Source organism: Syngnathus acus, chromosome 17, assembly GCF_901709675.1.
Source record: "Syngnathus acus chromosome 17, fSynAcu1.2, whole genome shotgun sequence".
NCBI lineage: Eukaryota > Metazoa > Chordata > Actinopteri > Syngnathiformes > Syngnathidae > Syngnathus > Syngnathus acus.
The window spans coordinates 529,483-557,436 of record NC_051102.1 but is presented as its reverse complement, the minus strand read 5'-3'; the positions used below and the strand labels follow the sequence as shown (position 1 = coordinate 557,436).

Here is a 27,954-nt window from a genome sequence, read left to right as displayed (position 1 = left end):
GAGATCAAATAAGAGCCTTAAAAAAGAGAAAACAAACACATAAGACAAATGGTCTTTATTTTTAATGTGTCCAACTGGCCATCCACAGTCACCCATAAACCTTGTTAAGTCTTTCCTGCAGCCTCATCAACAGCAGATCCTGCAGGCAGTCCCAAGTCACCCATAACCTTTCCACAAGGTCATACTGGCAGTAACCCATGAGCAAACCAAAGCCCACATCTGTCACATAGTGGCGGGCCAGGAGCAGTCGGGACATGCTCACCAGGCCGGCCCATCCCAAGACTAACACTCGCATGGAGTTAGTGTCGACCAGTTGGGCTAACAGGAAGCGGGCGCACATTGCCGCTCGTGTGGCGTGGCCTGAGGGGAAGGAGTAGCGCTCGATGAAGAAAGTGGAGAAGAGGTCTGTGCGGTTCTGGGATGGCCTTCGACGTCTGATCGCAGTCTTGACGAGTCTGACCAAAAGCAGATCTAAAAGGAGTGCTGAGATGATGGAAAAAGATTGCATTTTAATGGCCAATTTGGCACTTTGAAATTTTTCTGAAATGTATAGTGAATTCAAAATTAAATGTAGTACCGTGATTTACCATGCATAATGCGCAAATTTTAACTAATTTATTGTCCTAAAATCTGGGGTGCGCATTATGCATGAGTACAACAATTTTTGAAGAAAATCTCCCTCGAAATAAAATTTGAAATCACCTTTCTTCTTGTTTGTTGTCAATCGCGCATCGCATTCAGCCATCCTGCCCAACACACTTAGTCAGTAAAATTCATAATTGACGACACATCGTTTGATGCGATGGTGCAATCCTTGATGGTGTGTTATTGTCAAATATTGTTTGTTTTTTAATCTCCATCGCAAACCGGATATCATACGGAGGCCGCCATTACAGATGCGCAGAACGGATGCGCAAGACACGTCAGCTATATAAAGAGCGAGAGCTCAGTTCTCTACCTAAATGCGTATTACAGGTCACATTTTATTTCACAACACTTTGCTTTGTTCCTTTCTTCTCTGCTGTTCACTTCAAACACGCTCCATACGAACACAATGCTCTCGTATCAGACGCTTGCTCGATCACCTGCTCGTTTGCTGTCACAATGTACCCAACACAAATCCGAAACATTTCTTCGCTATCGAGTTTGCTAGCGCATCCGCAGTGATACTGACCGGCAGAATAACATCCGGTTGTTCCCGAAGATGATCTTTTTTCTGAAATAATTTTACGTTTACGGACTTAAGAGTCAAAATTTGGGTGCGTATTATACATGGGTACAGGCTTTTTTCCAGCATCGACATGCCATTTTTAGGGTGCGTATTATGCACGGGGGCGTATTTTACATGGAAAATTACGGTATTATTATTGTTACAATAATAATAATAATTATTATTATATATTATTATAATTATTATTATTATTGATGTTAATATTCGAGAGAAAGGAGAGGGAGCTAGAGAGAGCGAGAGAGAGATTTGAATTTTTTTGTATTTATAGTAATTGAGATTTGTTTGTTATACATTCAGTCATACTAATTCAAATTCCTTGTTTGTGTCTTATGTATTTTTTTCCCTAAAACAATTAAGATTGTGATTATTAAAAATATGCTGAAGTCAAATACCATTAAATGTCAAATGTAAACGACTTTGCCAAACTTAAATGTGTGCATGCAAATCATTTCTACCGGATTTAAAATGATTTCCTCCCAAGAGTAAAACAAGAGGATGGTTATTTCCAAAACACAGTCACTCCAGTATGGCATACCCAGAATAGCTCTGGCATTTCTTCGCAGGACAATAGGCCGACCAGTGGATTTTGTCTGTCATCCAAAATAATCTACACATGCAAATAAAGCATCACTTGTGCTGTGTGCATATCACTCAGTGACTCGAGTGGTGCCAGCTCAGAGAACAATTTTCCATGACTGGACTGACTTTTTCCTGTCACACACTGAGCTGTAGGCTGACACTCCACAGGCACAGCAAAGTCAACTAAACTGTGAAGTATTTTGACAATACATTTAGTGATTGGTGTTTTTCTACATCTTGGAAATGTAAACCTGCACACTTTTGCATCATGCAAGAGGAAAGTTCATTTGTGTGCAGATTTCTTTATATTCAAGTTAAGTACATTTCCAAATGTACTTTTTTTTACTTCTACTTATAGAGTTGAACAAATACTTGTACTTTTATCAGTCTTTTTTAAATGTAGTTATTTGCACACGCTATAAGTACAGCATGGAATGTTTGCCACCTCTATTGTGCGTAATTATGCAAATGATAGTATTACAAAAAACAAAACAAAAAAAACTCACCCAGGGCCAAATTGAGCATGATTTCCTGCTCGGGCACAGTTTGCCCACAGAGGAGAGCGTAGAGAGTGCCGATGAGCCAGGGGATAACATGCCCGGAGAACTCCACCAACCTCACTAGGGGTCGTATGCCACCCCAGGATGAATCCTCACAGGCGCACACACCGAATCGTTTGGACAACCACAGGTCGATGGCCAAAAAGAAGCGCAGCGTAATGGTGACTATCGGTTGGCTCAAGCTGACGGAAAGCTCCTCACTTGTTGCTAAGTAGGAACAATTGGAGGCCCGACGTCTACATTCCAATGATGATGATGATGATCGAGTTCCACATTGACTTCCACGGCAGCTATTCCGTCTGGACACGGCTGAGGACATTTTTTCGTTTGGTGTCCTCGGATATCAAGCAGCACCCCATGCGTCAACCAGCACCTGCATGTGTCACATGTGCTGAGTCGCAACACAGACCGCGGTGGTCACATGATCCCACACACAGTCTATCCATCCATCCACCCATCCGTTAGGCAAATCCACGGTCCTCGAGGGAGGTAGGAGGATTGCTATCCTGCTTCTGCAGTTTGTTCATTACAGTATATGACCATTTCAATCAGATGTGTTGCAACAGGGAGTCATAGAAAACATGCAGGACACCGGATTTGCCTACACATGCACATTAATAAAACAATGTATCACTTCGTATTCTGACAAGGTCTTTTTTTTAACGCAATTCCAGTTTTTCTCTCCTTACAGACAACCCAAAAGAAAATGACAAGGAATCTGACCTATGAACCTGGAGATGATAGTAGCTCATCTGTAAATAAATAGTATGCCTGCATTTCTACAAACAATAATGGTAATTTTTCAATAATTTTGTAAATCACATTTGATAAAACAGCTCTATTTAAAACAAAACAAACAAACAAACAAACAACAACGAAACATAGAAAAGTAGGTCAGCTCAACTTTATTGAAATATCATGAAAAAAAGCCTGTGATCAGGCTCAACAACTTTTCCCGCTTTAGCCATCTTCACCATTGCCTCCTAAAGTAATATACAAGGTATATTTTATCACCTTGTATCCTAACAAGATGTTTTTTAGGGGGTGACAGGGACCTGAAATTGTTTTGCTGTGGACTGGTTGAGTGAGACATTTTTCTTTTTTTCAAGACAATTGCTTCTGCTCCCAATTACAGTGCGTTTCACTCTGTCCCAAAAGTGTTCATGAGGGCTTGGTACTCCCTCTGGTGGGCAACAAGGCACCGGAACACTTGGTACTTTCTTTGGTAAAATCTGCAAAAGAGATGATATTTATTCCATGTTTGATGGTTGGAATTATTTCATATTTGTTGGATCACTTAACTGACTAATAAGGAAGAAAATCATGATGTCCAAGTTTCACCTTACCTCTGAAGGCTGTGATCAGGCTCAACAACTTTTCCCACTTTAGCCATTTTCACCATCGCCTCCTAAAGTAATAATGAACAACAAATCATGTTATGCACTTTCAGGCCCAAACATGAGCCAGTTGGAGAAAGAATCGGGCTACAGTGCTTAAGCGGTGCACAGCCTCTCTCGTGACTTATGCAGAGCACGGGCACGGCCTCCCTGCACTCTAAAGCTGCACAATCCGGCGGGCAGATCAGACGCAACAACTGTCTGCTGCACTCGCCTTTGGAAGAGGGGCTTGACAGGTGCAGCCTAGTCCAAATAATAATGTCTTATTTTTAGTGTATCTGGCTTAAAGGCTCATCATTCTCTGGTGGTATGAGATCTGTTGCTGGAAGATCACAGGGATGATAATTTGACCGGGCAAAAAGATTAGTCAGCATCTTGGGTCATAAGCACACTGTGCAGAAATCTGACTTTCTTCTGTGGGGGTAAAAAGTGAAATAATGCAATGTGCTACAGTGACGTGCGGTGAGGTTCACGACTGTGGAGGCCCTGACGTTTGGTTCAAAATGATTCAAAATTATTGAAATTAAAAGGAAAAAGGGTACGCCTCCCTTGCCTCCTCTGACCGCACGTCCCTGATGTGCTATAATATTTGTGTTTTGGGTAGTGGTAATGAAGTGACGAATCAGCGCTTCAGAGAGTGAGTGAGTGAGTGAGTGAGTGAGTGAGTGAGTGAGTGAGTGAGTGAGTGAGTGAGTGAGTGAGTGAGTGAGTGAGTGAGTGAGTGAGTGAGTGAGTGCGTGCGTGCGTGCGTGCGTGCGTGCGTGCGTGCGTGCGTGCGTGCGTGTATGTGTGCGTGCGTGCATGCGTGTGTTCCACCTGTATAGTGCCATGGTCATGGGATGCACACGCTCCAAGAATTGCTGTTCCTACCAATACAGCCTCGGTCTGTTCAGGCAACACCACAGGCAACCCTTAAAGTGGCCAAATTATTTAAATAACAGTATTTAGTACCATGAAAATTTAGCAGGAAATCATGCTCAAGTCCATATTTGCTGTGGACTGAAAACATTTAGATTACACATCCAAAGACAAATATGAGACAAGCGACCTGGATCTGATAAACTCTGACGACAACACATTTTGTTACAATTCTTCCAGTTTGTCATTTGAGCAAGTTTTATTTTGTTTTATCTTGCTATATTGATTATTGGAACAACACACAGCGTTGCTCAGTTTCAATTTTTAAACTGACTATGAGGACGAGAGCAAAACTAAAGGAACCGTCTCAATACTTTTAGAGTGCTGTGCACATTTATTTTGTGATACAAATAGTTGCTGTTTCCAAATACAAAACCATGTCATGGTCTCTTGTTTGCACTTTGTACCTGTTGCGTTGGCATGAGTCTGCACAAACAAGCTGTTCTTGCTCAATCCTCCACATAAAAAAATGGTCTTAATGTCATGGCCAGCTTCTTTCATGGCCTCCAGTATATGCAGAGTACCAAGCTGAAAATAGAAAAGGATACAGTGCGAAAACAAGGAAGTACATAAAAAAAATCGTTACTCGTCAAATGGTAAGCGAAAGTCTCAGCGTCGGTCATGTGAAACAAACAAAAAAAGCAGTGGACTGACCGCCAGAGCTTGTATGGTCACCAAGTAGAGTAAAGCCAAATCATCCAGAGTTTGAGAAAGAGACAATCCCACCACCTGTAAAAGGGTCATCACTCCATTACACACAATTAAACAGTCGTGGAGCCTCTAAGGTTGAACACAATCTGTTCCAAACTGCTAGTTGCTTTGGTGATGAAGATCAGACTGAATTCCAATTCTTTCTGGCTTTGCAATGGCTTGTGTGCATTTCACGAGTAAGGCCCAAAAAAATTTGGACTCACCATGCCCCTTAGGGTGGGGTCAGCCAATGGTGACCTGTTCCCGTGAAAGTCTGGCCACACGTGAAGACTCGAGCCCAGCAAGTCAACGGCTGAACACGATGAAGCCATTAGACGTAGGTGGCTGTTCAGATAGCTGTAGATGCCGCCACCTGAGGTATAACAACTGAGAAAAAGAAAAATATCCCAAAAATTCATTTGGGATCATGGTAGGAGTTGCTTTCGTCTTGCTTCATTATCATATTATCATGTGTTGGCTAACGTGTTTCAGATATTTTTGAAGAGCCAAATCCTCAAATCATCGACTAACCTCTGCCGCACCTTTTCCTGGAGCTGCGTGTAAGCGACATGACCGTTCACCATGTGGTCAATCTGGAGGAGAAAGTTTGTGTAAAGAGAACGTCACATGATGACAATAAGAAATGCAAACATTGGATGCATGATTTTCTGTTTAAAAAAAAAACAAAAAAAAAACACCTAGCTAACATCCAATTATGAGTAAAATAGTGTTTAACCTTATCTACTATCGGATTTTGTCGGACAGGATACATTGCAGTGGAATTTATCTGCTGGGCTCAATGAATGACTAATTCAAGGACATTCAAGGAGCGACACAGCAGAATAGACTGACCAGACGTCCCGCGACACTCTGTCCTCCCTCGTTAAGCCACAAGTCCGGTACCATGGCAGACAAGTAGGGACCCCACACTCCTGGCACAAACAACGGCTGCTCACTGATCTGGTGAAAGTAAAAAATGTCAAAAATAAACATAAAAATGAAAGGTTTAAAAGAAACGACATCAACGGAGTAACACGGACTCACCGCCATGTGACAAGATGATGTCCCGCAGATCATGGCCATGCGCGTGGTGATCGGCTGGTTCTCACATGGCAGTCGAAAGCCTTTTACGTCTGCTCCAATCATACCTGGAGAAACAAAGCCAGTGACTCATCATAGAACAACGATCCATATGTCACAAAATCGTTAGGTGTCGCGTTATTGTTTTGGTCTAAAATTGATTTTAAAGTCCTTCTCCTTCTATACAAAGCCCTCAACGGGCAGGGACCAAGCTACATTGCAAACTCTCTTGTTAGCTATATACCTCCAAGAACCCTGCGATCATCTGCTGCTGGTTTATTGGAGGCTCCCAGCAACAGCAGAAAGAAGATCGGTGATGCAGCCTTTGTTAATTACGCCCCCAAACTATGGAACACACTGCCAATAGGTATCAGGGAGGCCAGGTCGCTAGATATTTTCAAAACAAAACTTAAAACTCATTTCTTTACCCGAGCATTTAACTAATTACGTTTTGTAAATTTCATTTTAAGCCTAATTTTATCTTTATCTTTATTTTATTTTTTACCTTTTCTTAAAGATATATTCTTTATTTTATTAAAGCGTGCTCCTATTTTAAACTCACTTTATTAATTGTGTATGCATACATTAATGTTTTGTTTTTATGTATTCATGTTTTTCTTTCATTGTTGTAAAGCGCTTTGAGCTGCATTTCTTGTATGAAAGGTGCTATACAAATAAAGTTTATTCTAAGCGGTTCAGAAAATGGATGGATGGATTATTATTATTATTATTATTACAGTTGTAGAAAAACAACAAGCAGAAAAAAATGTGTTCAGCATGAGATACCAAGGCCACCAGCATGAGCGTCAAGAAGCGAAGCCCCCACAGCAGTTCCTGGATCTAGACCCAAATCTGCTGCTGCCCCCTGAGTCAGCCCATCCCCAAGAGGACTACCGGGAGAACACGTCATGCTGCCTGGAAGACAAACAATCAATTATTTAACTAGAAATCAAACTAACTTCAAATAAATAAAAAAACTGGACAGTTTTATTGTTGATATTATACTTTTTTTAATGTACCTATTTTGGAAAAGTTGTTTTGAGTCAGATCCTCCAATCCTATTGAAGTCCAAAAACTCACATCCCAACCCTCAGGGGGACAATATGTCCATTTACATACCAGAGTACAAAGGGATCTGTTAAACCAAAAAGAAAGTAGAAATAGCATCTGCAGCTTTTCCATAAAACTAGAATTTCCCCAGCACAGGATTAATAAAGGCTTATTACATAAATCAATTCCATCATAATTATATCTGTGTATATACAAACCTGGTCAATGAGCCAGTGGCCTTCCATGAAAGAAAGTCTGACAGGTCAAAAAAGTGAGCAGCTTTGTTCCAGCAATTTTCCCATAGGTTCTGCAGAAGTGGGAAGACAAATATTGTTAAAAGGCACAACACAAGTGTGCGATTACAAGCATGAAGAAATCTGCGCATCAAGAACGTGTGGGAGAAAAGAGAATTTCACAAAAGAATACTCAACTAAATCATTGCACTTCTGCTCACCTCTTTGAGCCAGAGTAATTTAGGTGGTTGCATCTCAGGTGACATGACCCCTCCAACCCTACTTAGGACGCTGTGGCCTGCGCTTGTGATACGAGCAGCTTGCTCAGCAGCACGATGGTCCATCCACATCACCACATTTCTCAGATTGTTTCCTGGATAACGAGGAAAGACTCACACTGCGGTTGTTATTGTTGTCTTGCCATATTAGGATGGGTGATGACATGACATTCGACGCATGATGGGGTGAAATAACGTTACCATCCTGATTAACTGCTACAGGCTGGAAGCTTTGGTCCAACACCACAAGGGAGCAGGTAGCATCAAAACCGACCCCTCTCACCTGTTTCTTGTTCACACCCCGTGTCACTTTCTGATCAAAACAGACAAAATTGTCAGTTGGATGAATGACCAAGAGTATCAAAATATTATGATTAATTTATTTCATTATTTATTTTATTTGACTTTATTTCGCTATTTATATGTTTCATTATTGATCTACAACAGGGGTGCCCTAATACGTCGATCGCGATCGACCGGTCGATCGCCAAGCCACTATTGGTCGATCGCGTGATATTAAAATGTTTTTATTTTTTTTCGCACTTGACGCGTGTACAAACAACGGCGCTAACAACACAACACAAACACGCTAGCTCGCGAGTTCCCTCCAATTGTCAGAACCCTGTTTTTTCTCTTAAACTTAAGAAAGGGTATAAAAATGAGTGGGGCAGCTGGCCATAGTAAGAAGTATCACTTTCATAGGGAATGGGAGTAGGACTTTTTTTTCACAATGACATGTATTTATAAAAAAAAATTTTTTTTTAGTGGGTAGATCTTTGTGACTTGGTCATTTCAAAAGTAGCTCGCGAGCTGAAAAAGCTTTGGCACCCCTGTACTACAAGGTATTTATTTCATTATTTTGGGTGATTTCAACCTATAATTAACTATTTTATATTTATTTCACAATTTTCTTTTAATTTCATTTCGGCACACTTGCTCGTGTTCCCCTTTGCGTCGTGAATTAACACTATTATTGAATCCCACTCTTCCTCCATACAATTGATGTAGTCTATTTCGCACCTCTTTATTAGTCATCCTCGTATTGCAATCCTCGCTTCTACCTTGACAACGGAGCAGCATTTCTCCCAAATCTCAGAAGAAGACTGTACATAATGGTCACTGTGAGGTTCCCAGATGGTAATGGGCTCCTGAGCAGAGGTCTTCAAATGACCGTCTCTGGTCACGAGAGCAGCCCTCACACTGGCAGTGCCCACATCCACTCCGACATAGAAGACTTCAGCCGAATCAGCCATGAGGGAGGACACAGCCTTCTGCACCTCCACATAGATTTAAAAACGGTTACATTGCAAGTGTCCACATATTAGCAAAAACATGTGTAAAAAACACATAACGCGTTTCTCCGCGGTACATATGTATGAATCGAGTTCTTGCAGACTAAAGCAATGCTTTCGGTGCAGCAGCGTCAGTAGCAGATAAATTGGACGTAAGTTAGAAAGTTTAAATTATAGTTTATCCATAGACACAGCATTGCCGAACTCACCCAGTGATTGAAACTTGCTGTAGTTTTCGCCTTTTCGTTGTTGTTGCTGTTTTTTTTGCCAGAAGAAACGCGCCTTCTGCTTGGGACACTCTTGGAGAACGGAAAGCGAAAGAGGCCAAAAAGCAGCAATTTGCGCAGCGCATCAAGCGCTCAATCGTATTTACTTGCTGTATATTTTGTATGTACAGGACTGTCTCAGAAATTCAGAATATTGTGATAAAGGTCTTTATTTTCTTTAATGCAATTAAAAAAACAAAAATGTCATACATTCTGGATTCATTACAAATCAACTGAAATATTGCAAGCCTTTAATAATTTTAAAATTGCTGATTATGGCATACAGCTTAAGAAAACTCAAATATCCTATCTCAAAATATTAGAATATCATGAAAAAGTATACTAGTAGGGCAGGGGTCTCTAACTGTCTCAAACTCCAGTCCTCGGGGGCCGCATCCCTACATGTTTTCCAAGTTTCCCTCGTTAAACACACCGAATTCAAATGATCAGTTCATCCTCACGTTCTGCAGGAGCCTGATAATTGAATCAGGTGTGTTTAACGAGGGAAACTTGGAAAACGTAGGAATGCGGCCCCCGAGGACTGGAGTTTGAGACCCCTGTAGTAGGGTATTCAACTAATCACTTGAATCGTCTAATTAACTCGAAACACCTACAAGGGTTTCCTGAGCCTTGAAAAACACTCAGCTTGGTTCAGTAAACTAAATCACAAGTATGGGGAAGACTGCTGATCTGACTGCTGTCCAGAGGACCATCATTGACACCCTCCATCAGGAAGGTAAGACACAAAAAGAAATTTCTCAAAGAGCAAGTTGTTCACAGAGTGCAGTTTCAAAGCACATCCACAAAAAGTCTGTTGGAAGGGTGAAATGTGGCAGGAAACGCTGCACAACCAAGAGAGATGACCGCAGCCTTAACAGCATTGTGAAGAAGAGTTGCTTCCAGAATTTGGGGGAGTTTCAAAGACAGTGGACTGAAGCTGGAGTCCAGGTATCAAAAGCCACTGTTCACAGACGTGTCCGGGAAATGGCCAACAATAGCCTTATTCCCATGGTCAAGCCAATTCTGAACTCAAGACAACAGAAGAAGTGTCTGACTTGGGCTATGGAAAAGAGGCACTGGACAGTTCCAGAGTGGTCCAAAGTCCTCTTTTCAGACGAAAGCAAGTTTTGTATTTAATTTGGAAGTCAAGGCGCCAGAGTCTGGAGAAAGGCTGGAGAGTAGCAAAATCCAAGTTGCTTGAAATCCAGTGTGAAGTTCCCACAGTCAGCGATGGTTTGGGGAGCCATGTCAGCTGCTGGTGTTGGTCCACTGTGTTTCATCAAGTCCAAAGTAAATGCAAATTTTAGAGCACTACATGCTTCCATCTGCTGAAAAGCTCTATGGAGATGATTTTATTTTCCAGCATGATCTGGCACCTGCCCACAGTCCCAAGACCACCAGTAAATGGTGTACTGACCATGGCATTACTGTCCTCGATTGGCCTGCCAATTCCCCTGACCTGAACGCCATAGAGAATTTGTGGGGTATTGTGAAGAAGAAGCTGAAAGACACCAGACCCAACAATACAAATGAGCTAAAGGCCGCTATTGAAGCATCCTGGGCATCCATAACACCTCAGCAATGCCACAGGCTGATCGCCTCCATGCCACGCCGCATAGGTTGCAGTAATCCGTGCAAAAGGATTCCCAACCAAATACTGAGTGCATTAATGGACATTTTCAAATGTTTGATTTTGTTTTGCTGTTATAAATCTTTTTTTTACTTGGTCTGAGGAAATATTCTAATATCTTGAGATAGGATATTTGAGTTTTCTTAAGCTGTATGCCATAATCAGCAATATTAAAATAATAAAAGGCTTGCAATATTTCATTTGATTTGTAATGACTCCAGAATGTATGACACTTTTGTTTTTTTAGTTGCATTACAGAAAATAAAGAACTTTATCACAATATTCTAATTTTCTGAGACAGTCCTGTATATGCATTGCATAATAGGACAAGATCGTAAGAAAATCGGACAGACTTACGCTCACAGATCGGTACAGACCCATGATCAATTGACACTGTGCTATCGCATCCCGGTCTTTATATGAGTAGCGCGGCGTCACATGTTATCCTAATTACTTTGTCGTTCTCATACCAACCCATCAAGCTTGAAGTGAATTTTGCATGAGCGATAGCTGGTGGAATGCAATTCTTGATATCTGAGTAATAAAAAAAAGAACCTTTAGACCTTATAGTACATTTTAATCATTGTCATTTTTTGTTTTGTTATAACTGCATAATGAATTATGATGAAAATCAACTATCTTGTGATGTGATATACGTATATTCAAGATTCAAGAGTTTTTATTCGCCATGTTTGAGCGTGCCAAACAAGGAATTTGACTTCGGTAAATCACAGCCTCTGTTCAACATTTAGGTGACTAACACTCAAGACATGTGAAAAATGGCAAATATTCTCAAACATCCCCTGATCTTAAACTCCCAAGAGGGCAAGGAAGAACTCAAAACTCCAGCTAGGGGAACTGAGAAACCTTGTGAAGAGACCACAGATGGGAGGGTCCCTCTTCCAGGATGACCAGGCTGCAATGGATGCAGAGAGGACACATAGTACAAACAGTGTAGACAAATTCAAAAAAGAGCAGGATGTTATTGCACAGTAATGACTCTGAGACTCTAAGAGTGGTGTGAGTTCATCAGAGCAACAGCCTGGGGGAAGAAGCTGTCTCTGTGTCTGCTGGTTTTGGCGTACCGAGCTCTATAACGCCGTCTGGAGGGGAGTAGTTCAAACAGACTGCAACCTGGGTGAGAAGGGTCTGTAGAGATGTTCCTTGCACGTTTCCTGGTCCTGGAGAGGTACAAGTCTTGGATAGATGGGAGGTTGATTCCAATCAGGGCTGTGGACTCGGTTCGGACTCGGGGACTCGGACTCGGTCGGACTCGGTCATGTTTTTGCCGGACTCGGACTCAGACTCGGTGCTGATTTTGATCGAGTCCACCGAGTCCGACAATAAAAAAAAGAGGCAAGACGCAGCCAGAGAGTGTCAGGTTACAGTCAGCGCGGTAGGAGTTGGAAGAAGCAGTGAAAACTCCCCCAAACTCGTCGTAATGACCCGTGATATATGTTATATCCTTACTATTTTCCAGGTTCTTAGATAGCAAGAATAGGTCGGACAACGACGTGAATGATAACTGCTTTATTCCTTACTCACAGTGCGTTCACAGGGCGTACCAGAACAACACAGAATGCCCATCCCACTTCCGGGGTTTTTCTACTACGGAATTTGAGTTAGCCCAAAATACACAACATCTCTTCCCCTCTTACAATGAACGTGCTATATGCGTGAACAACATAGTCTTATGCACCTATAACTTGACATCTTCAAGATCTATCAATAACTACCATTAAACAATTATCATATATGGTCCAGACAATTATGACAATAATATTCCCATGAAACCTTAACTTTGGGTGAGGGTGGACTACCTCGAATTGTTAAAGATTAAAGTCCCAATGATCGTCACACACACACCTGGGTGTGGTGAAATTTGTCCTCTGCATTTAACCCATCCCCGTGTGATTTTAATCCATCCCCTGGGGGAGAGGGGAGCTATGAGCAGCAGCAGCAGTGCCGCGCTCGGGAATCAGTTGGTGATCTAACCCCCCAATTCCAACCCTTAATGCTGAGTGCCAAGCAGGGAGGCAATGGGTCCCATTTTTATAGTCTTTGGTATGACCCGGCCGGGGTTTGATCCCACAACCTTCCAGTCTCAGGGTGGACACTCTACCACTAGGCCACTGAGCTGGTCGAATTATTAAAGATTAAGATTATACCGAATTATAGCGAAAAACCGATGTCGTACGGCGTCGTACGGCGTCAACACTATGTTGTTTTCAATAAAAACATGAAGAACTCACGTTTGCGTCAGTCAATTTTAATTTTTATAAAGGATTATTCTCATTTGATGTCTTTAAATTCATCCGCGTTCTGCCATTGAAGCGGGGTGCATTCAAAGACCAGTCGTACAGACGGAAACGTTTTGTGATCAAATCTTTCATAACGAGAATGATTTGAGTGAATTGATTTGAATGAATAATTGAGAAGAAATTTCAGTTCTGAAGGCTCCTTTTGTCCCAAGCAAAGTGACAGATGGTGGGGAGGGGGGATAAAAATTGTAAAATCAATTCACTCAAATCATTCTCGTTATGAAAGATTTGATCACAAAACGTGTGTGGCTTTTTCTTAAATGAACACGTTTGACATTGCTATCGTGTCAGCTTTTAATTATATTGCGCTGTCATGTTAAAGCAAATTAATAAATGCAACAATATTAATTTGCTTTGAAAATACCTGAGTAATAAAATAAAATGGATGGATGGATGAATGATGATCACAATTAAGTATAAAGTCTCCTTTGTAATATATACTCCTTGTAGCCTGTACCCAAAAAGAGGAGTTTCTTTGCATCGAGGTTTATGCAAAGAGCTCACGTAATTATATTGTTGCGTTTTGGTGAAGTGAATGAGTGTTCCGTCTGTACGACTGGTCTTTGAATGCACCCCGCTTCAATGGCAGAACGCGGATGAATTTAAAGACATCAAATGAGAATAATCCTTTATAAAAATTAAAATTGACTGACGCAAACGTGAGTTCATGTTTTTATTGAAAACAACATAGTGCTGACGCCGTACGACATGGGTTTTTCGCTTTCCAAATAAGGGGTCGTCACTAATTATTTGTGTTTAGATAAATGTCTGAGCTATAATGGTGTAATTAATGATTAAAACTTGAAAGTATCTGTTTATTGTATTCGTTTATATGTTTAATAAAGACAAAGCCATCACAAAACTGTTGTAATTATTTAGATTTTGATCTAAATTAGCCTTGAATAAAGACTAACCAGTCACATGAATTAACAGAAAAAATGGACAGCCGGACTCGGACTCATGGTCAAGAGGCCGGACTCGGACTCGGACTCTGACTCGGAGCAAAAATCCGACCGAGTCCACAGCCCTAATTCCAATTATCTTTTCTGCAGTCCTGATTGTCCGTTGCAGTCTGTGCTTGTCTTGTTTGGAGGCCGATCCAAACCAGACAGTGATGGAGGTGCAAAGGACAGACTGGATGATGGCAGTGTAGAAGGTTTTCAGAAGCTCTCGCGGCAGGTTGAACTTCTTGAGCTGTCTCAGGAAGTACAGCCTCTGCTGGGCCTTCTTCCGGACAGAGTCTATGTGGCCGGTCCATTTCAGGTCCCGAGAGATTGTGGTTCCCAGGAACTTGAAGGTGTCTGTGGAGAGAATAGTATTACTGCGGATAGTGAGGGGTAAAGGTGGTGAAGGGTCTCGCCTGAAGTCCACTGTCATCTCCACGGTCTTGAGCGGGTTCAGCTCCAGGTGGTTTTGGCTGCACCAGTGGACCAGCCGCTCCACCTCCTGTCTGTACGCAGTCTCATCACCGTCCTGGATCAGTCCGATGAGAGGGGTGTCGTCAGCATACTTCAGGAGTTTCACAGGAGAGTCACCTGAGGAGAAATTGTTGGTGTAGAGAGAGAAGAGCAGTGGGGAGAGGACGCACCCCTGAGGGGCTCCAGTATTGGTGGTCCGGGTGTCAGATGTGATGCCCCCCAGCCTCACACGCTGTCTCCTGTTGGTCAGGAAGCTGGTGATCCACTGACAGGTGGAGGCAGGCACCGCAAGCTGGATGAGCTTCTGTTGGAGGATGTCAGGAGCGATGGTGTTGAACGCCGAGCTGAAGTCCACAAACATATATATATACGTATATATATATACGTATATATATATATATATATATTTATACTATATAGTCAAACCTCGGTTTTCGACCACAATCCGTTCCAGAAGGCGATTCGAGAAGCGAATCGGTCGAACTCCGAATCTATTTTTCCCATTACATATAATGGAAACAAATTTAATCCGTTCCAAGACTAAAAAAAACGCCTTTTTTAAGCATTTTTTCATTTGCGCATTTTTGTCCGATCGCGCAACTGCAGCGCACCACCGAACGCGCAAGCGTAGAGCGTCGCCGACCGCGCAACTGCACCGCGTTGGTCGCATTATTGTGACAGAGCCGTCGCTGAAATTTAGAAAATATTTTTAAAGTCCTGATGTACTTTCCAAAGTTTAAGTGGACCTCAGTGCGCAGGGAGCTTAATTTAGTCCGATCGCGCAATCACAGCGCGCCGGGTGCTCACTGTCGTATTGCTTTAAGAGCGTCTTTGTGTTTTAGGATGGCTTTACTGCTCCCACTTGCCTTCTTTGGAGGCAGGATTAGGGGTTAATACAATCCTCAAAGTAACGAAAATACAATAACAATGGAGTCAGTCGGCATCCGGGCCGCGCGGTCGGGTTTTCTCGGGTCCTCCCGGCTCATCTCGCGAGGTTCGACCTCCGAATTTTGTTCGACAACCGAAGCAAAAAAAATCTCAGATTTTTTGTTCGAATTCCGATTTGTTCGATAACCGGGACGTTCGAAAACCGAGGTTTGACTGTATATACGTATATACACAAACACGAGACTAATTTGTGCACTTGAAGTTTAGATTTCACCTTACATAATCAACTGAGTCAAAAAGCAATTTAATTCACTTTTGTTACGATCCTCTCAAAATGTTATTGTTTTCCCACATCTTACCAGTTAGGCCCGAATTGTTCCTCTTTTGATGTAGGACATTGGTTTCAATGTGATGATTTGACTACTTAACTGTAGCAAAGTATAATTTCTTCAGTGTATAAAGATATAATATTTATCGGTGTACTCACTTTTGTTGGAGGTGATTTAGACAATGGCTGTGTTGTAATACAAGCTGTCTGTGCACTTTGTAGCAAATGTAATTTCTCCACTATTATTACACGAAAAGATGGAAAAGCATATTTGCAATAATGCAAGGGGGTGTACTCACTTTTGTTGTCTTGCTGTGTCCGAGTGCAAACATCTGTCATTGATTTTTTTTTTTGTGCCAGTAATTCTGTCTTTCTCAATGCAAGCCTCTATTTACATATGTCATCATTAGTTGGACAAATGAATAATTCGGGAAATTTCACATTTACGTTTTCCGTGACTCAAGAAAAAAACCCGTTTGTACATTTCTGTTTTGACTTGTAACCCTTAAATGACGCTTGACTCAGTAATGTTTGCTATTTCTTCATCCCCAAGCTGATATGGGGAAGGTCACAAGCAGATGCATTTACGGACCCTGACCGCAACCACACACACACAGCACTACATTTACCAACTCAAAATATTATTTTTAATCATGGTGCTGCTGGGAATGTCCAAGAAGTACATTGGATGTTTTTTGCTGATTTGGTTCTATGGAGCACATCGCTGTGTTTCAACGAGTTACTTTTGTCGTGCGCCCCTTCTGAATGGAGGTTATGTGGTTCCTCAACAAGAAACATATTCTCATGGAACTGTGTTGCCCTATGCGTGTGAAAATGGACTCAAGCCAGCAGTGAATGGCTGGTGGGGGACCACGACATGCCAAAATGGTAAATGGTCCCCTCAACCGCAATGTATCGGTAAGTGTTGGACTAATGATATGTCAAAGGTGGAAGAACGTATGTGCTGATTTTTTAATGGGACAGATGGGCCAGGTTAAAAAAAAACAGTGTGCATCTAAAATGTGTAAAATATTCTATTGAAAATCACAAGATAGTTAATTCTAATCATAATTTATTATGCAGTTATAACAAAACAAAAAATGACTAAAATAATGACTAAAATGTACTACAGTCAAACCTCGATTTTCGACCACAATCCGTTCCAGAAGGCGGTTCGAGAAGTGAATCGGTCGAATTGCGAATCTATTTTTCCCATTACAAATAATGGAAAAAAATGTAATCCGTTCCAAGCCTAAAAAAGAAAAAACGCCTTTTGTTAAGCATTTTTTTATTTGCGCATTTTTGTCTGATCGCGTAACCGTAGCGCGCCGCCGACCGCGCAACTGCACCACGCTGGTCGCATTATTGTGACAGAGTCGTAGCTGAAATTTAGAAAATATGTTTAAAGTCCTGATGTACTTTCCAAAATTTAAGTGGACCTCAGTGCGCAGGGAGCTTAATTTGGTCCGATCGCGCAACAGCAGCGCGCCGGGCGCTCACTGTCGCATTGCTTTAAGAGCGTCTTTGTGTTTTAGGATGGCTTTACTGCTCCCACTTGCTTTCTTTGGAGGCATGATTCGGGGTTAATACAATCCTCAAAGTAACGAAAATACAATAACGAACGGAGTCAGTCGGCATCCGGGCCGCGCGGTCGGGTTTTCTCGGGTCCTTTCGGCTCATCTCGCGAGGTTCGAATTCCGATTTGTTCGAGAACCGGGACGTTCGAAAACCGAGGTTTGACTGTATTTAAGGTCTAAAGTAGGGGTGTCCAAACTACGGCCCGCGGGCCAACTGCGGCCCGCGGTCCAGTTTTGGCCCGCAGCAAATTCTGAAAACATAATTGAATGTGGCCCGCACAACAGCTTGAGCACTTCTCAGTTCCCACAGTAGATGGAGCCCGCCACACAAAGCGCTTGACGTCCGATTAGCCCCCCCCCCCCCCCGGAAGAGAAGCGAACGCGCAGCGTTTGATTTGACGTCACACTAGCCCCCCCCCCCCCCCCCCCCCGGGAGAGAAGCGAACGCGCTGCGCTTGACGTCCGATTAGCAACCCCCCCCCCCCCCCCCCCCCCCCCGAAAGATAAGAGAACGCGCAGCGTTGGACGTCCCACTAGCACCCCAAACCCACCCCCCGGAAGAGAAGGGAACGCGCAGCGTTGGACGTCCCACTAGCACCCCCCCCGCCCCCTCCCCCGGAAGAGAAGGGAACGCGCAGCGTTGGACGTCCCACTTGCCCCCCGGGAGAGAAGCGACAACAAATATTGGCCCCCGGGCCCCTTCACGTTACTAAATATGGCCCTCCTTGCAAAAAGTTTGGACACCCCTAGTCTAAAGGTTCTTTTTTTTTTTTTTTATTACTCAGATGTCAAGAATTGCATTCCACCAGCTATCGCTCATGCAAAATTCACTTCAAGCTTGATGGGTTGGTATGAGAACGACAAAGTAATTAGGATAACATGTGACGCCGGCTACTCATACAAAGACGGGGATGCGATAGCACAGTGTGTCGATGGATCATGGGTCTCTGTACCAATCTGTGAGCGTAAGTCTGTCCTATTTTCTTAAGATCTTGTCATATTATGTAATGCACATATCCCTCATTTGACTTGTTTTCACAGGAAGTATCCAGGCATGTGATGAGCCCCCTATAATTCCCCATGCTGTAATTATAAATCAGGGCCCTCGCCAAGATGTGTATGCTTCTGATACTGAAATACTGTATGAATGTGAAGATGGATATGATTTAGAGGGAAACCACAAAAAGTCGATTTTTTGCATCGGTGGAACCTGGTCAGTCGCTCCGCCCTGCAGTGAGTAGAATAAAGCAGAAAATATAATTTTTTTTGTGTTCAACTAAACGGACATAGATTCCACACTTCTGAGCAAATTTGTGAATAATTTTTGATGAGATCATTATTTTAGTAGCATATACTTATATGATATTGTTTGGTGTGGTGCTTAAGATTGACTCATTAATGAGTGAGAAACACTAGACTAGACACCACAGCATGCAACTGCCATAAACTTCTATTTCTCCTCAAATTGAGATTTCATTTGTCAATGTATTTATTTATTCCACAGTCAAACAAGCAAAGCCAACTCCTGGTAGCGCTACAACATCTACTGGAAGTGAAACAAGGCCTGCAGGTGGAGGTACGTATCGACATGGACAAAATTATTGGTACCAATTTGTTAAAGAGGGGGAAAAAAATACAGTCACTGAAATAACTTGAAACAGAGAAATTCATTTGACCAAAAGAATTACCCTTACGTATTTTGTGATTCTAAACTAAGTTGCGCACAAAATGATAGGCTTACATCATTTATCCATGTTTAGTCATCATCCTATTTCAATTCAGGGAGAAGACCGAGTAGTGGGTCTGGAAGTGGAAACATTGGGGGTAAGTTATTGAGCTGGCTCGTTACTACTTACTGTTAATTTCATTCTTTATAAATGTAATCTCATGGTGTGTTCCTTTTACTTTGTAGGATCGTCAGGCAACACCGGTTCTACTGATCCACAAATTACTACAAGTAGTTATTCATTCATGATCTGATGGTTTCATTATCATGTTTGAGAATTTGAGTTTATTTTATTCTAATTGACCATTTTAGTTGATCAATGTGGAACCACTCCCGTTGTCACCAATGGGGAGATTGTGGAAAGGGATGCAATGTTTTTGAAATACCAATGTGGCAGTTTCTACAAACAATTGGGTCCGGACAAAGTGTTCTGCTACACTAACAGCCAGTGGTCAACAACGCCCACCTGCAAAGGTATTTATATATATATATATATATATATACAACATAAAAAAAAGGCTACAGTGGACTTAACTTATTGTTAACTAATTTGTTGCTTCTTGTGTACAGCTACCTTCTGTTCCGTAGACACCCACCAATACCCCCAGTTAAAATACGATGGAGTTAAATATATCAAAAATGGTGAGACTGTGAGACTAGAATGTGTCAAGCTGAGCCACTGGCTAACGGATCATTACTCAGTGGTGCGGTGCAACAATGGAAGACTAAAGCTAGGCCAATGTAAGCATTATTTTTAAATTATCTTATGCCATAGTCTAAGTAATCAAGTGTATGAATATATATGAATGCTCAATTCTGACTAAAACTTGAACATGTTTTTATTGTTTCAGGTTGTAATTGGTGGGAACTGAAATTTGTAAGTGACACTTTTGTTTTCAATATTAGTTTTGGACTTTTTTTGCTGACTGATTAAATGTTGTCTTTGTCATCAGACTTCATGCTAAAAGGTGAAGATTGAGGATGCAACGCGCAACAGTTCAAATGTTTGGATTGTCGGCCCTCGATGACATCAGCATTTTCATAACGCAGGCGACTGTCGCTGTCCTTTTTTTTGTTCAATCTGAAGCACACGATTGCAATAAGCAGAATAAACACTCTTAAGTGAATTTGCCACTATCATTATTAGCGGTTCTAGAATGAAGTTACTATTGTTCCTTTTTCATTTTGCAAGACCTAAATTAATCCCTAACGCTTCACTGGTGACTTTGGTTCGCATTTGAGATGTTTGCAACGGAGGAAGCGGAATCTAAACCAAGCAACGTTCCCAGGTATGTCTGCTCTCGGGTATCTAACATCTGATCGGGCCTCACAGGTTGAACAATATCAACCGACTGGGGCACCAGGGTGTATTTCTCTAAAAATGCCAGCTCTGAGTTCTGGTAACCTGAATTGGGCTGCGATTCTTCAGCTTGCATGCCCGCATGAGCGTCCAATTGACCCAGCCCGGGTCTACCCGCTATTTGGACGGGGTCTAAAGAGTCAGGCACACATATGCCCGTAGGTGTCGACTTGGGTTCCGTACTAAAAGGATCCGGGCCCATTTTGTCCTGGCCCAGTGGCTGCTCAAGAAAGCGGCTGCTGTGGACGTGATCAATGTGATACTTGAGCTTGTCTTTTCTCTTGAAGGCGGCGTTGCACTGTTGGCAGTTGAAAGGACGGACGTCCGAGTGGATCACCATGTGCTTAGTCAAGGTCTTTTTGATCCGAAACGTCTGGTGGCATTCTGGACAACTGAAGGGTTTCTCACCTTCCACAGCAACATCAAATAGATGACAACATTAAAATACTCTACAGTGGTTCACTATGTAGAGTCTACATAGTGAACCACTGGGCAATTATTGTAGACCTACCGGTAACAAACTGTGAGTCACCCTAGTAATAGCAATAGCACCGTCCGTCCGTCCGTCCGTCCGTCTATCCATCCATCCATCCATCCATCCATCCACACTCTGTCCCATACTCGCCTCACACAAACTGTCATGAAATCACACTGACCAAATGGCACACAAGCACCTTACACAAACGCTATTAAAACGAACCAATCGTGTGGCATTTACGCGTAATGAATTTAATTAAAGCTAATGACACTATGAAGCCACAAGAGGGCGTTAAAGTAATGTTTTTAATCAACCTGGCCTGAGCTCTAAACCGCAAATGGTTATTTTTTTGCTACCAGCAAATAACAGAGGATAAAAAAAAAAGTATGTAAATATGCAAATTCTGAATCACAAATATTTAAGTTAAAAACCTGTTACACGTTGCTGGCATCAATAGATAAAGACATTTGTAGTAAATCAATAATCATTTCTAGACCAATTTGGTGAAACTGGATAATTTCCAGTAATGTGCAGTATTTGGGAATCACTACTCATGTTCATGGGTCAAAAAACAAAGTAATTACCTGAGTGAGTCCTGAAGTGCATTTCCAGACTGGATTTACCCTTGAATTCTTTCTTGCAAACCTCACATTGATGCATGGCTGCTTTATACCTACAAGAATATGAATGATAGATTTTTTACACATTTGTTTTACAGGTTTACAAATGAGAGAGTAATATGTATATAATAAATGCAAACAAAGTAGAAATGTCGACAACATACTTCTGCCACACTTTCTCTCCCAAATGAACACTCCTGTAGTGGATCGCGAGGTGATCCTGGCGTCGGAAACACTTCCCACATTCTTCACACTGATGCGCTTTTTCACCTGGAATCATGCAGGTACCGTTGTTGGTGTTGTTGTAGTAGTAGAGGTTTAATGTCAAACAGATCCAAACCAATTGCAATATTATGAGGATCATTATGAAATATATTTGGGGTGTAAGAAGGTTTGTACCCGAATGCGTTTTCTGATGTTTGGTCAGGTGATCATGGCGCACGAAGGTCTTCCCACATTCGTCGCACTCATAGCGCTTGTCATTACGATGCATTCTCAAGTGGAGCCTGTCAGCAAAAAAAACCCAAAAAAACAAAGAAATTAATTGCAAGAAAATTTAAATTCAAAACAATAAATAGAAGTCAAATCTCTTTTGAGCAACCTGTATGAGCTCTTGTGACGGAAAGTCTGCCCACAGACACCGCAGATGTGCGGCTTCTCGCCACTGTGGATACGCATGTGCTCTCGTAACGTTGTTCTGCAAAAGAAAAATGTTTTCAAAGGCAGAATTCAAAAGAAAGGTCAGCAGGAGGTTCATCCTCGCTCACCTTTCCCTTACTGATTTTCCACACACAAAGCACGTCCATTTTCTTTTCCCTCCATGTGTGCATTCAATGTGTCGCCTCCTGTTCCCGGTGTCGTTAAAATTTCGTCCGCAGATTTCACAAGGAAAAGGTCCTGAAAAGGAACATTTTGATAATGGTGTAATTCATGCTCAATTGCTACTGTATAACTTCTATTTTTTATTAAACATTTGATTTAAAAAAAAAAAAAAACCCCAGAAGGGGCAGGTCGTTCATAAATCAAGTTTCAAAAAAAGTTTAAAAATCATGCTAATTTGTTTTTTTATAATTCAATTTTATTTAATCCTTACTTCGTCAGTTATTTAATAAAAACATTTAAAAACATAATCTAGGTATTTTATTTATCTAAAATAGTTTGCTTGAATAAATGCATGCAATTTTTCATTTAAAATGAAAGTACCGTATTTTCGCCCTATAAGGCGCACCTAAAAACCAAAATTTTTATCAAAAGTCGACAGTGCGCCTTATAGTCCGGTGCGCCTTATATATGGATCAATTGATGAATTTGTTGATCCATACTGGTTGTACACAGTGCTCTGCCAAAATGTTTCAGTACGTTTTAGTACGACTAGTAAATTACAAGGTCGCATCGCTTCCCAACATTACGGCAACTGTAGTCAGGGGGCGTCACCGAATAGCTGTTGTGCCCGCGAGGCTATTTCATTTAAAAATAGGCTGCTCCGTTAATGTTTCGAGTAAATTTACGGATTGATATGGAAGGGAAACATAGGTAAGCAGTACCAATGTGTTAGATCAAACTTTAGTCAGTTCCGATCATTTTATAGGAGATCGTTTGAGAAACGCGATTGTTTACACTTTGCTGAGGCTCATGGGCGATTGCGAGCTGAGGCTTGTGGGACTTTGCGGATGGCTAATGCTATAACGATAGCTGCTATAGGTACCAGGCTATTTCATGTCAAAATAGGCTGCACTGTTAATGTTTCGAGTAAATCTACGGATCGATATGGAAGGGAAACATAGGTAAGTAGTACCAATACGTTAGATCGAACTTTAATCAGTTCCGATCATTTTATAGGAGATCGTTTGAGAAACGCGATTGTTTACACTTTGCTGAGGCTCATGGGAGATTGCGAGCTGAGGCTCGTGGGACTTTGCGGATGGCTAATGCTATAACGATAGCTGCTATACGTACCAGGCTATTTCATGTCAAAATAGGCTGCTCTGTTAATGTTTCGAGTAAATCTACGGATCGATATGGAAGGGAAACATAGGTAAGTAGTACCAATGCGTTAGATCGAACTTTAGTCAGTTCCGATCATTTTATAGGAGATCGTTTGAGAAACACGATTGTTTACACTTTGCTGAGGCTCATGGGAGATTGCGAGCTGAGGCTCGTGAGACTTTGCGGATGGCTAATGCTATAACGATAGCTGCTATACGTACCAGGCTATTTCATGTCAAAATAGGCTGCTCTGTTAATGTTTCGAGTAAATCTACGGATCGATATGGAAGGGAAACATAGGTAAGTAGTACCAATGCGTTAGATCGAACTTTAGTCAGTTCCATCATTTTATAGGAGATCGTTTGAGAAACGCGATTGTTTACACTTTGCTGAGGCTCATGGGAGATTGCGAGCCGAGGCTCGTGGGACTTTGCGGATGGCTAATGCTATAACGATAGCTGCTATACGTACCAGGCTATTTCATGTCAAAATAGGCTGCTCTGTTAATGTTTCGAGTAAATCTACGGATCGATATGGAAGGGAAACATAGGTAAGTAGTACCAATGCGTTAGATCGAACTTTAGTCAGTTCCGATCATTTTATAGGAGATCGTTTGAGAAACGCGATTGTTTACAGAGGGCTCGTTGGTTATTGGCTAGTGGATGCATACCGCAACCCTAGTCAACCTCAGTTTGTTGCAGTATAGCTTCTATTTTATGCGCCTTATAATCCGGTGCACCTTATATATGGACAAAGTTTTAAAATGGGCCGTTCATTGAAGGTGCGCCTTATAATCCGGTGCGCCTTTTAGGGCGGAAAATACGGTAGTACTAACTGTGAAGAAAATTGGTATATTTTAAAAGTCAAATTATTCATGCTCATTTGTTTTCCTCATAGGGCTCACCCAGGTGGTACTTTTCTTGGTGCTTGAGCCTGGCAAACCTGGATCTGAAGAACTCATCGCAAAATGCGCATTTGAACGGACGATCTTGGGTATGCAGGATCATATGTTCCTGCAAGTGAGTCCTGCGGGTAAAAGACTTCAGACAAATCTGGTTCAGCAAAAAAGAGAAAAAGATTAGTCATTTGATTTTGTTAAATGTACTTTCTTATTGCTAGACAGTGGTGTGCTCAAGTTCAGGCCTAAAGCTATGATTTTAAAAATTATAATAAACGAGAGCAGCCCTCACAGGACATTTCCAGCCTTCAGTCTTCCTCTTCTTACTTTTACTGACAAACTCTTGAAGGTGTTCTGGGTGGAATCTGGCAGGTCACAAGAGAGCAACATATCAACCAGCATGTTATTTGGGCAAGTGTGCTTGCTCATACTACGGAGGTGAACAATTGAACATCTACACAATCATGGTGTTGAACCCGGTCTCACCTCCGTACATGCTTGGCAAGGGTTTTTGTGCTCGCGTGGAATTTATTACAGAAGGGACACTTGTGTTCTTTCATCTGCAAGGGAGCGTTGTTGGCGTGCTTCTTCTTGTGAACCGTCAAATTGGACTTGGTGGAGTAGCGCTGCTGGCAGATGTCACACTGGAAGGGTTTCTCTTTTGTGTGCACTCTCGTGTGACTCTCATACTTTCCTGGTAGACACAGAAATCACCACTTGAGTCATAAAACATAAATCATAAATAAACGTATTCCTTAATTATTCCCAACTGTCTAGTCTCTATAGACTTAGTGACTTGAAAAACGTTATCATTCCCACCTGCTCGATCAAAGGTCTTGTCGCATTTGGGGCACTTGAGAATCTTCTTTTTGGCGATATGGGTGATGACAGGAGTCAGACCTTCAGGATACTTGGGACCTGCAGCTGGTGCTTTGCCACCCACCTCAATCGGGCCTTCCTCATCCTCCTCACCCAATAAATCTTCCACATGTGATGAACTTGTTTCATCCACTACCAGTTTATATTCTCCGACTTCTTCATCGTTCCATCTTTCTTCAAACTGCTCCCTTGGTGATTGAGTTATTTGTGTTTCCTCAGTGTTGTCCACATACTCCACGCAGTCTTTCTCATACTTGGTTGGAGGTTTCCTCCTTCGAGCAGATCTCCGCATGGTAGTTGCCTTATCGCCACACATTTTCTGGCTTTCACTTGGCGGTTGTGCATGACCGTCATTCAGACTCTGGTCCTGTGATGAGGTTTCTATGTACAACTGCTGATCAATTGAGCCTTGAGTGGCCGTCTTTAGTGACTCGGTCTCGTCCCCACTTACGTGGTTATTGTTTAGTCTTTCCTCACACAGCAGCTTTAATACATCCATCATGTCCAGGAAGTGGGCTGCTTCAGTTACAGCCTGAAGCTCAGTCTTGGCAATAACACACTCCGATGTGTATAGCAAGGCAAGCAGGTGCTGGAAAACGGAGTCCTCCACGTGATCCAGAATCACGTGGGTCATGGCTGGGTTCTTGGACAGCTCAGCATGGAAGTAACTGCTCCCGTGGGCCAATACCACTTTATGGGCACCATAGAGCTTTCCACACACGGATACGGACACATCGCAGAACCTCTGTCGAGTTCGATCCTCGTTTAAGAAGTTTAATAGGTTACGACTGTGATGCGCCATGGTCAAGTGGATTTGTGGGGCTGCTTTTTGGGCATTTAAAGAGCTGGTTGACATGCCAGGTGCTGTTGGGTATTTTTTCATGGCGTTGCTTTTCCTGCTGTGTTTGGCAGGTGATGAATTGCTTGTTCTTTTCTTCATTGGAGTGCTTGAGGATACCATGAATTAAATCTGAAGAGCAACAAAATATCTGAACACCTAAAACAAACAAGGACACATTTAAAACACGTCATAATATGATCAGCGTAATTGTGCAGCACTGTAAACTAAAACCACAATAGGAAATTCATACTTATTTCAATTCAAACTAGGCCTTCTGTTGCATGAATCAAATCAATGCAATGCTGAGGAAGTCGGTGGGGGTACATTACAATAGCTATGAACGACGTTGTACGAGTGTCTCCGGTGCATTATTACGACGCAGTCATTGGCGTTAACCCAACAATGAAAAACTGTTATTTATAAGTTGCAGGTAGTTATACAGTATTGCTACAGCCCATTTTCAGTTAAATTAAAGCGCTGTCGTTGTCCACCTAAAGGACCCCTGATGCTACCAGCCGCAGGACACACAGGGCCCCCCTCCAAGGAGATGTTGACATACGACCACACGGCTCTAACGAAAATGAGCATTTCAATGGGGATTTGTTTTGCCCCCCAACAAAATCATACCTCATATATGTGGACCGTATTCACAAAAACGTGTCCGGACGTAAATTCATGTTGTCGGGGTACAAAAATAGGAATGCTCATTTCCTGTACGTCTGAAAACACCCCTCTTCCTACCAATGTTACTGACGTCGTAACAAACAGCTCGCCCATAGGGCTCGGGGACCGCGTTATCGTGACGTCGTCGGTCAACATTTGGTGTTTGAAAACTATTGTTTTTAAAAGGGTAATGACTTGTAAAATCCAACAAACAATAGGACATATTAAATTAATGGTTGTATTTACAATACACCAAATATATTTCTACGTATACGAAGGAAGACGCACACAAAGACGGATGTGTGACGCCGTTTTCACTCTTATGGAATCTTGGGAAATGTAGTCGTTATTTAAATACTGACAGGGTCAGTTTTGACACGAGGTGTCTAAACAGTTTAAAAAAAATGCAGTGCATGGTATAGTGCATGCGACTAAAGAAAATATGAGAAATTAAAAAATCTTGCATTTTGATTTTCTCATCTTGACTGCATCTAAAATTTTCACATTCAACCCCCTGATTAAATACTAGAGTGCAAAACATTCATATTTGCTTAAAAAATTAAAGGAAAAAGGGAAATACTGCTAATCAATCAAACATTTGCCTTTCTTGCTTTATAATTTAAAAAACTAGTTAAACTAAAATGCAATTGTGTCGGTGACATTAAAAATGATACCTTGAGTCAGTTTTTGAATTTATTTTTTAATTGTACATTAATTGTTTCCATTGAACTAGACCCTGTTTTCTAATACAGTTCACAGTCAGATCT

General features: G+C 41.9%; 4 protein-coding genes across 15 annotated transcripts; 1 reads left to right on the top strand and 3 right to left on the bottom strand.

The window, feature by feature from the left end:
* Positions 1–36: 36 nt before the first annotated feature.
* LOC119137565 (phospholipid phosphatase 6-like) lies at positions 37–3,108 on the bottom strand. The gene is made up of 2 exons (XM_037276974.1): positions 2,317–3,108; positions 37–483 (listed from the first exon to the last, which is right to left on the bottom strand). Exons 1-2 carry the CDS (start codon positions 2,687–2,689, stop codon positions 89–91), a joined length of 768 nt encoding a protein of 255 aa, XP_037132869.1. The 5' UTR covers positions 2,690–3,108; the 3' UTR covers positions 37–88.
* On the bottom strand, positions 2,070–16,626 carry fggy (FGGY carbohydrate kinase domain containing). Of its 10 annotated transcripts, none has more exons than XM_037276960.1 (17): positions 16,459–16,626; positions 9,078–9,293; positions 8,218–8,329; positions 7,960–8,111; positions 7,724–7,812; positions 7,475–7,590; positions 7,242–7,370; positions 6,420–6,523; positions 6,228–6,335; positions 5,907–5,968; positions 5,600–5,762; positions 5,340–5,414; positions 5,093–5,213; positions 4,584–4,678; positions 3,717–3,778; positions 3,520–3,602; positions 2,070–2,173 (listed from the first exon to the last, which is right to left on the bottom strand). In XM_037276960.1, exons 1-17 carry the CDS (start codon positions 16,489–16,491, stop codon positions 2,163–2,165), a joined length of 1,731 nt encoding a protein of 576 aa, XP_037132855.1. In that variant the 5' UTR covers positions 16,492–16,626; the 3' UTR covers positions 2,070–2,162. The 10 variants fall into 10 exon arrangements, with proteins under 10 accessions (XP_037132855.1, XP_037132857.1, XP_037132858.1 ...); XM_037276962.1 differs by having other exon boundaries at positions 9,078–9,287; positions 16,459–16,625; XM_037276963.1 differs by lacking the exon at positions 16,459–16,626 and adding an exon at positions 9,518–9,640 and having other exon boundaries at positions 9,078–9,287.
* LOC119137564 (complement factor H-like) lies at positions 16,627–20,589 on the top strand. Of its 2 annotated transcripts, XM_037276973.1 has the most exons (10): positions 16,627–17,077; positions 18,522–18,701; positions 18,778–18,969; positions 19,241–19,312; positions 19,519–19,560; positions 19,649–19,693; positions 19,775–19,936; positions 20,033–20,203; positions 20,314–20,339; positions 20,416–20,589. In XM_037276973.1, exons 1-10 carry the CDS (start codon positions 16,738–16,740, stop codon positions 20,425–20,427), a joined length of 1,242 nt encoding a protein of 413 aa, XP_037132868.1. In that variant the 5' UTR covers positions 16,627–16,737; the 3' UTR covers positions 20,428–20,589. The 2 variants fall into 2 exon arrangements, with proteins under 2 accessions (XP_037132868.1, XP_037132867.1); XM_037276972.1 differs by having other exon boundaries at positions 20,314–20,589.
* On the bottom strand, positions 19,202–27,529 carry zbtb41 (zinc finger and BTB domain containing 41). 2 transcript variants are annotated; one of them, XM_037276952.1, is made up of 11 exons: positions 27,152–27,529; positions 25,624–26,653; positions 25,291–25,498; positions 25,097–25,169; positions 24,811–24,958; positions 22,688–22,817; positions 22,522–22,617; positions 22,320–22,426; positions 22,085–22,190; positions 21,885–21,973; positions 19,202–21,230 (listed from the first exon to the last, which is right to left on the bottom strand). In XM_037276952.1, exons 2-11 carry the CDS (start codon positions 26,642–26,644, stop codon positions 20,677–20,679), a joined length of 2,532 nt encoding a protein of 843 aa, XP_037132847.1. In that variant the 5' UTR covers positions 26,645–26,653; positions 27,152–27,529; the 3' UTR covers positions 19,202–20,676. The 2 variants fall into 2 exon arrangements, with proteins under 2 accessions (XP_037132847.1, XP_037132849.1); XM_037276954.1 differs by having other exon boundaries at positions 25,624–26,680; positions 27,152–27,288.
* Between the last annotated feature and the right edge of the window lie 425 nt (positions 27,530–27,954).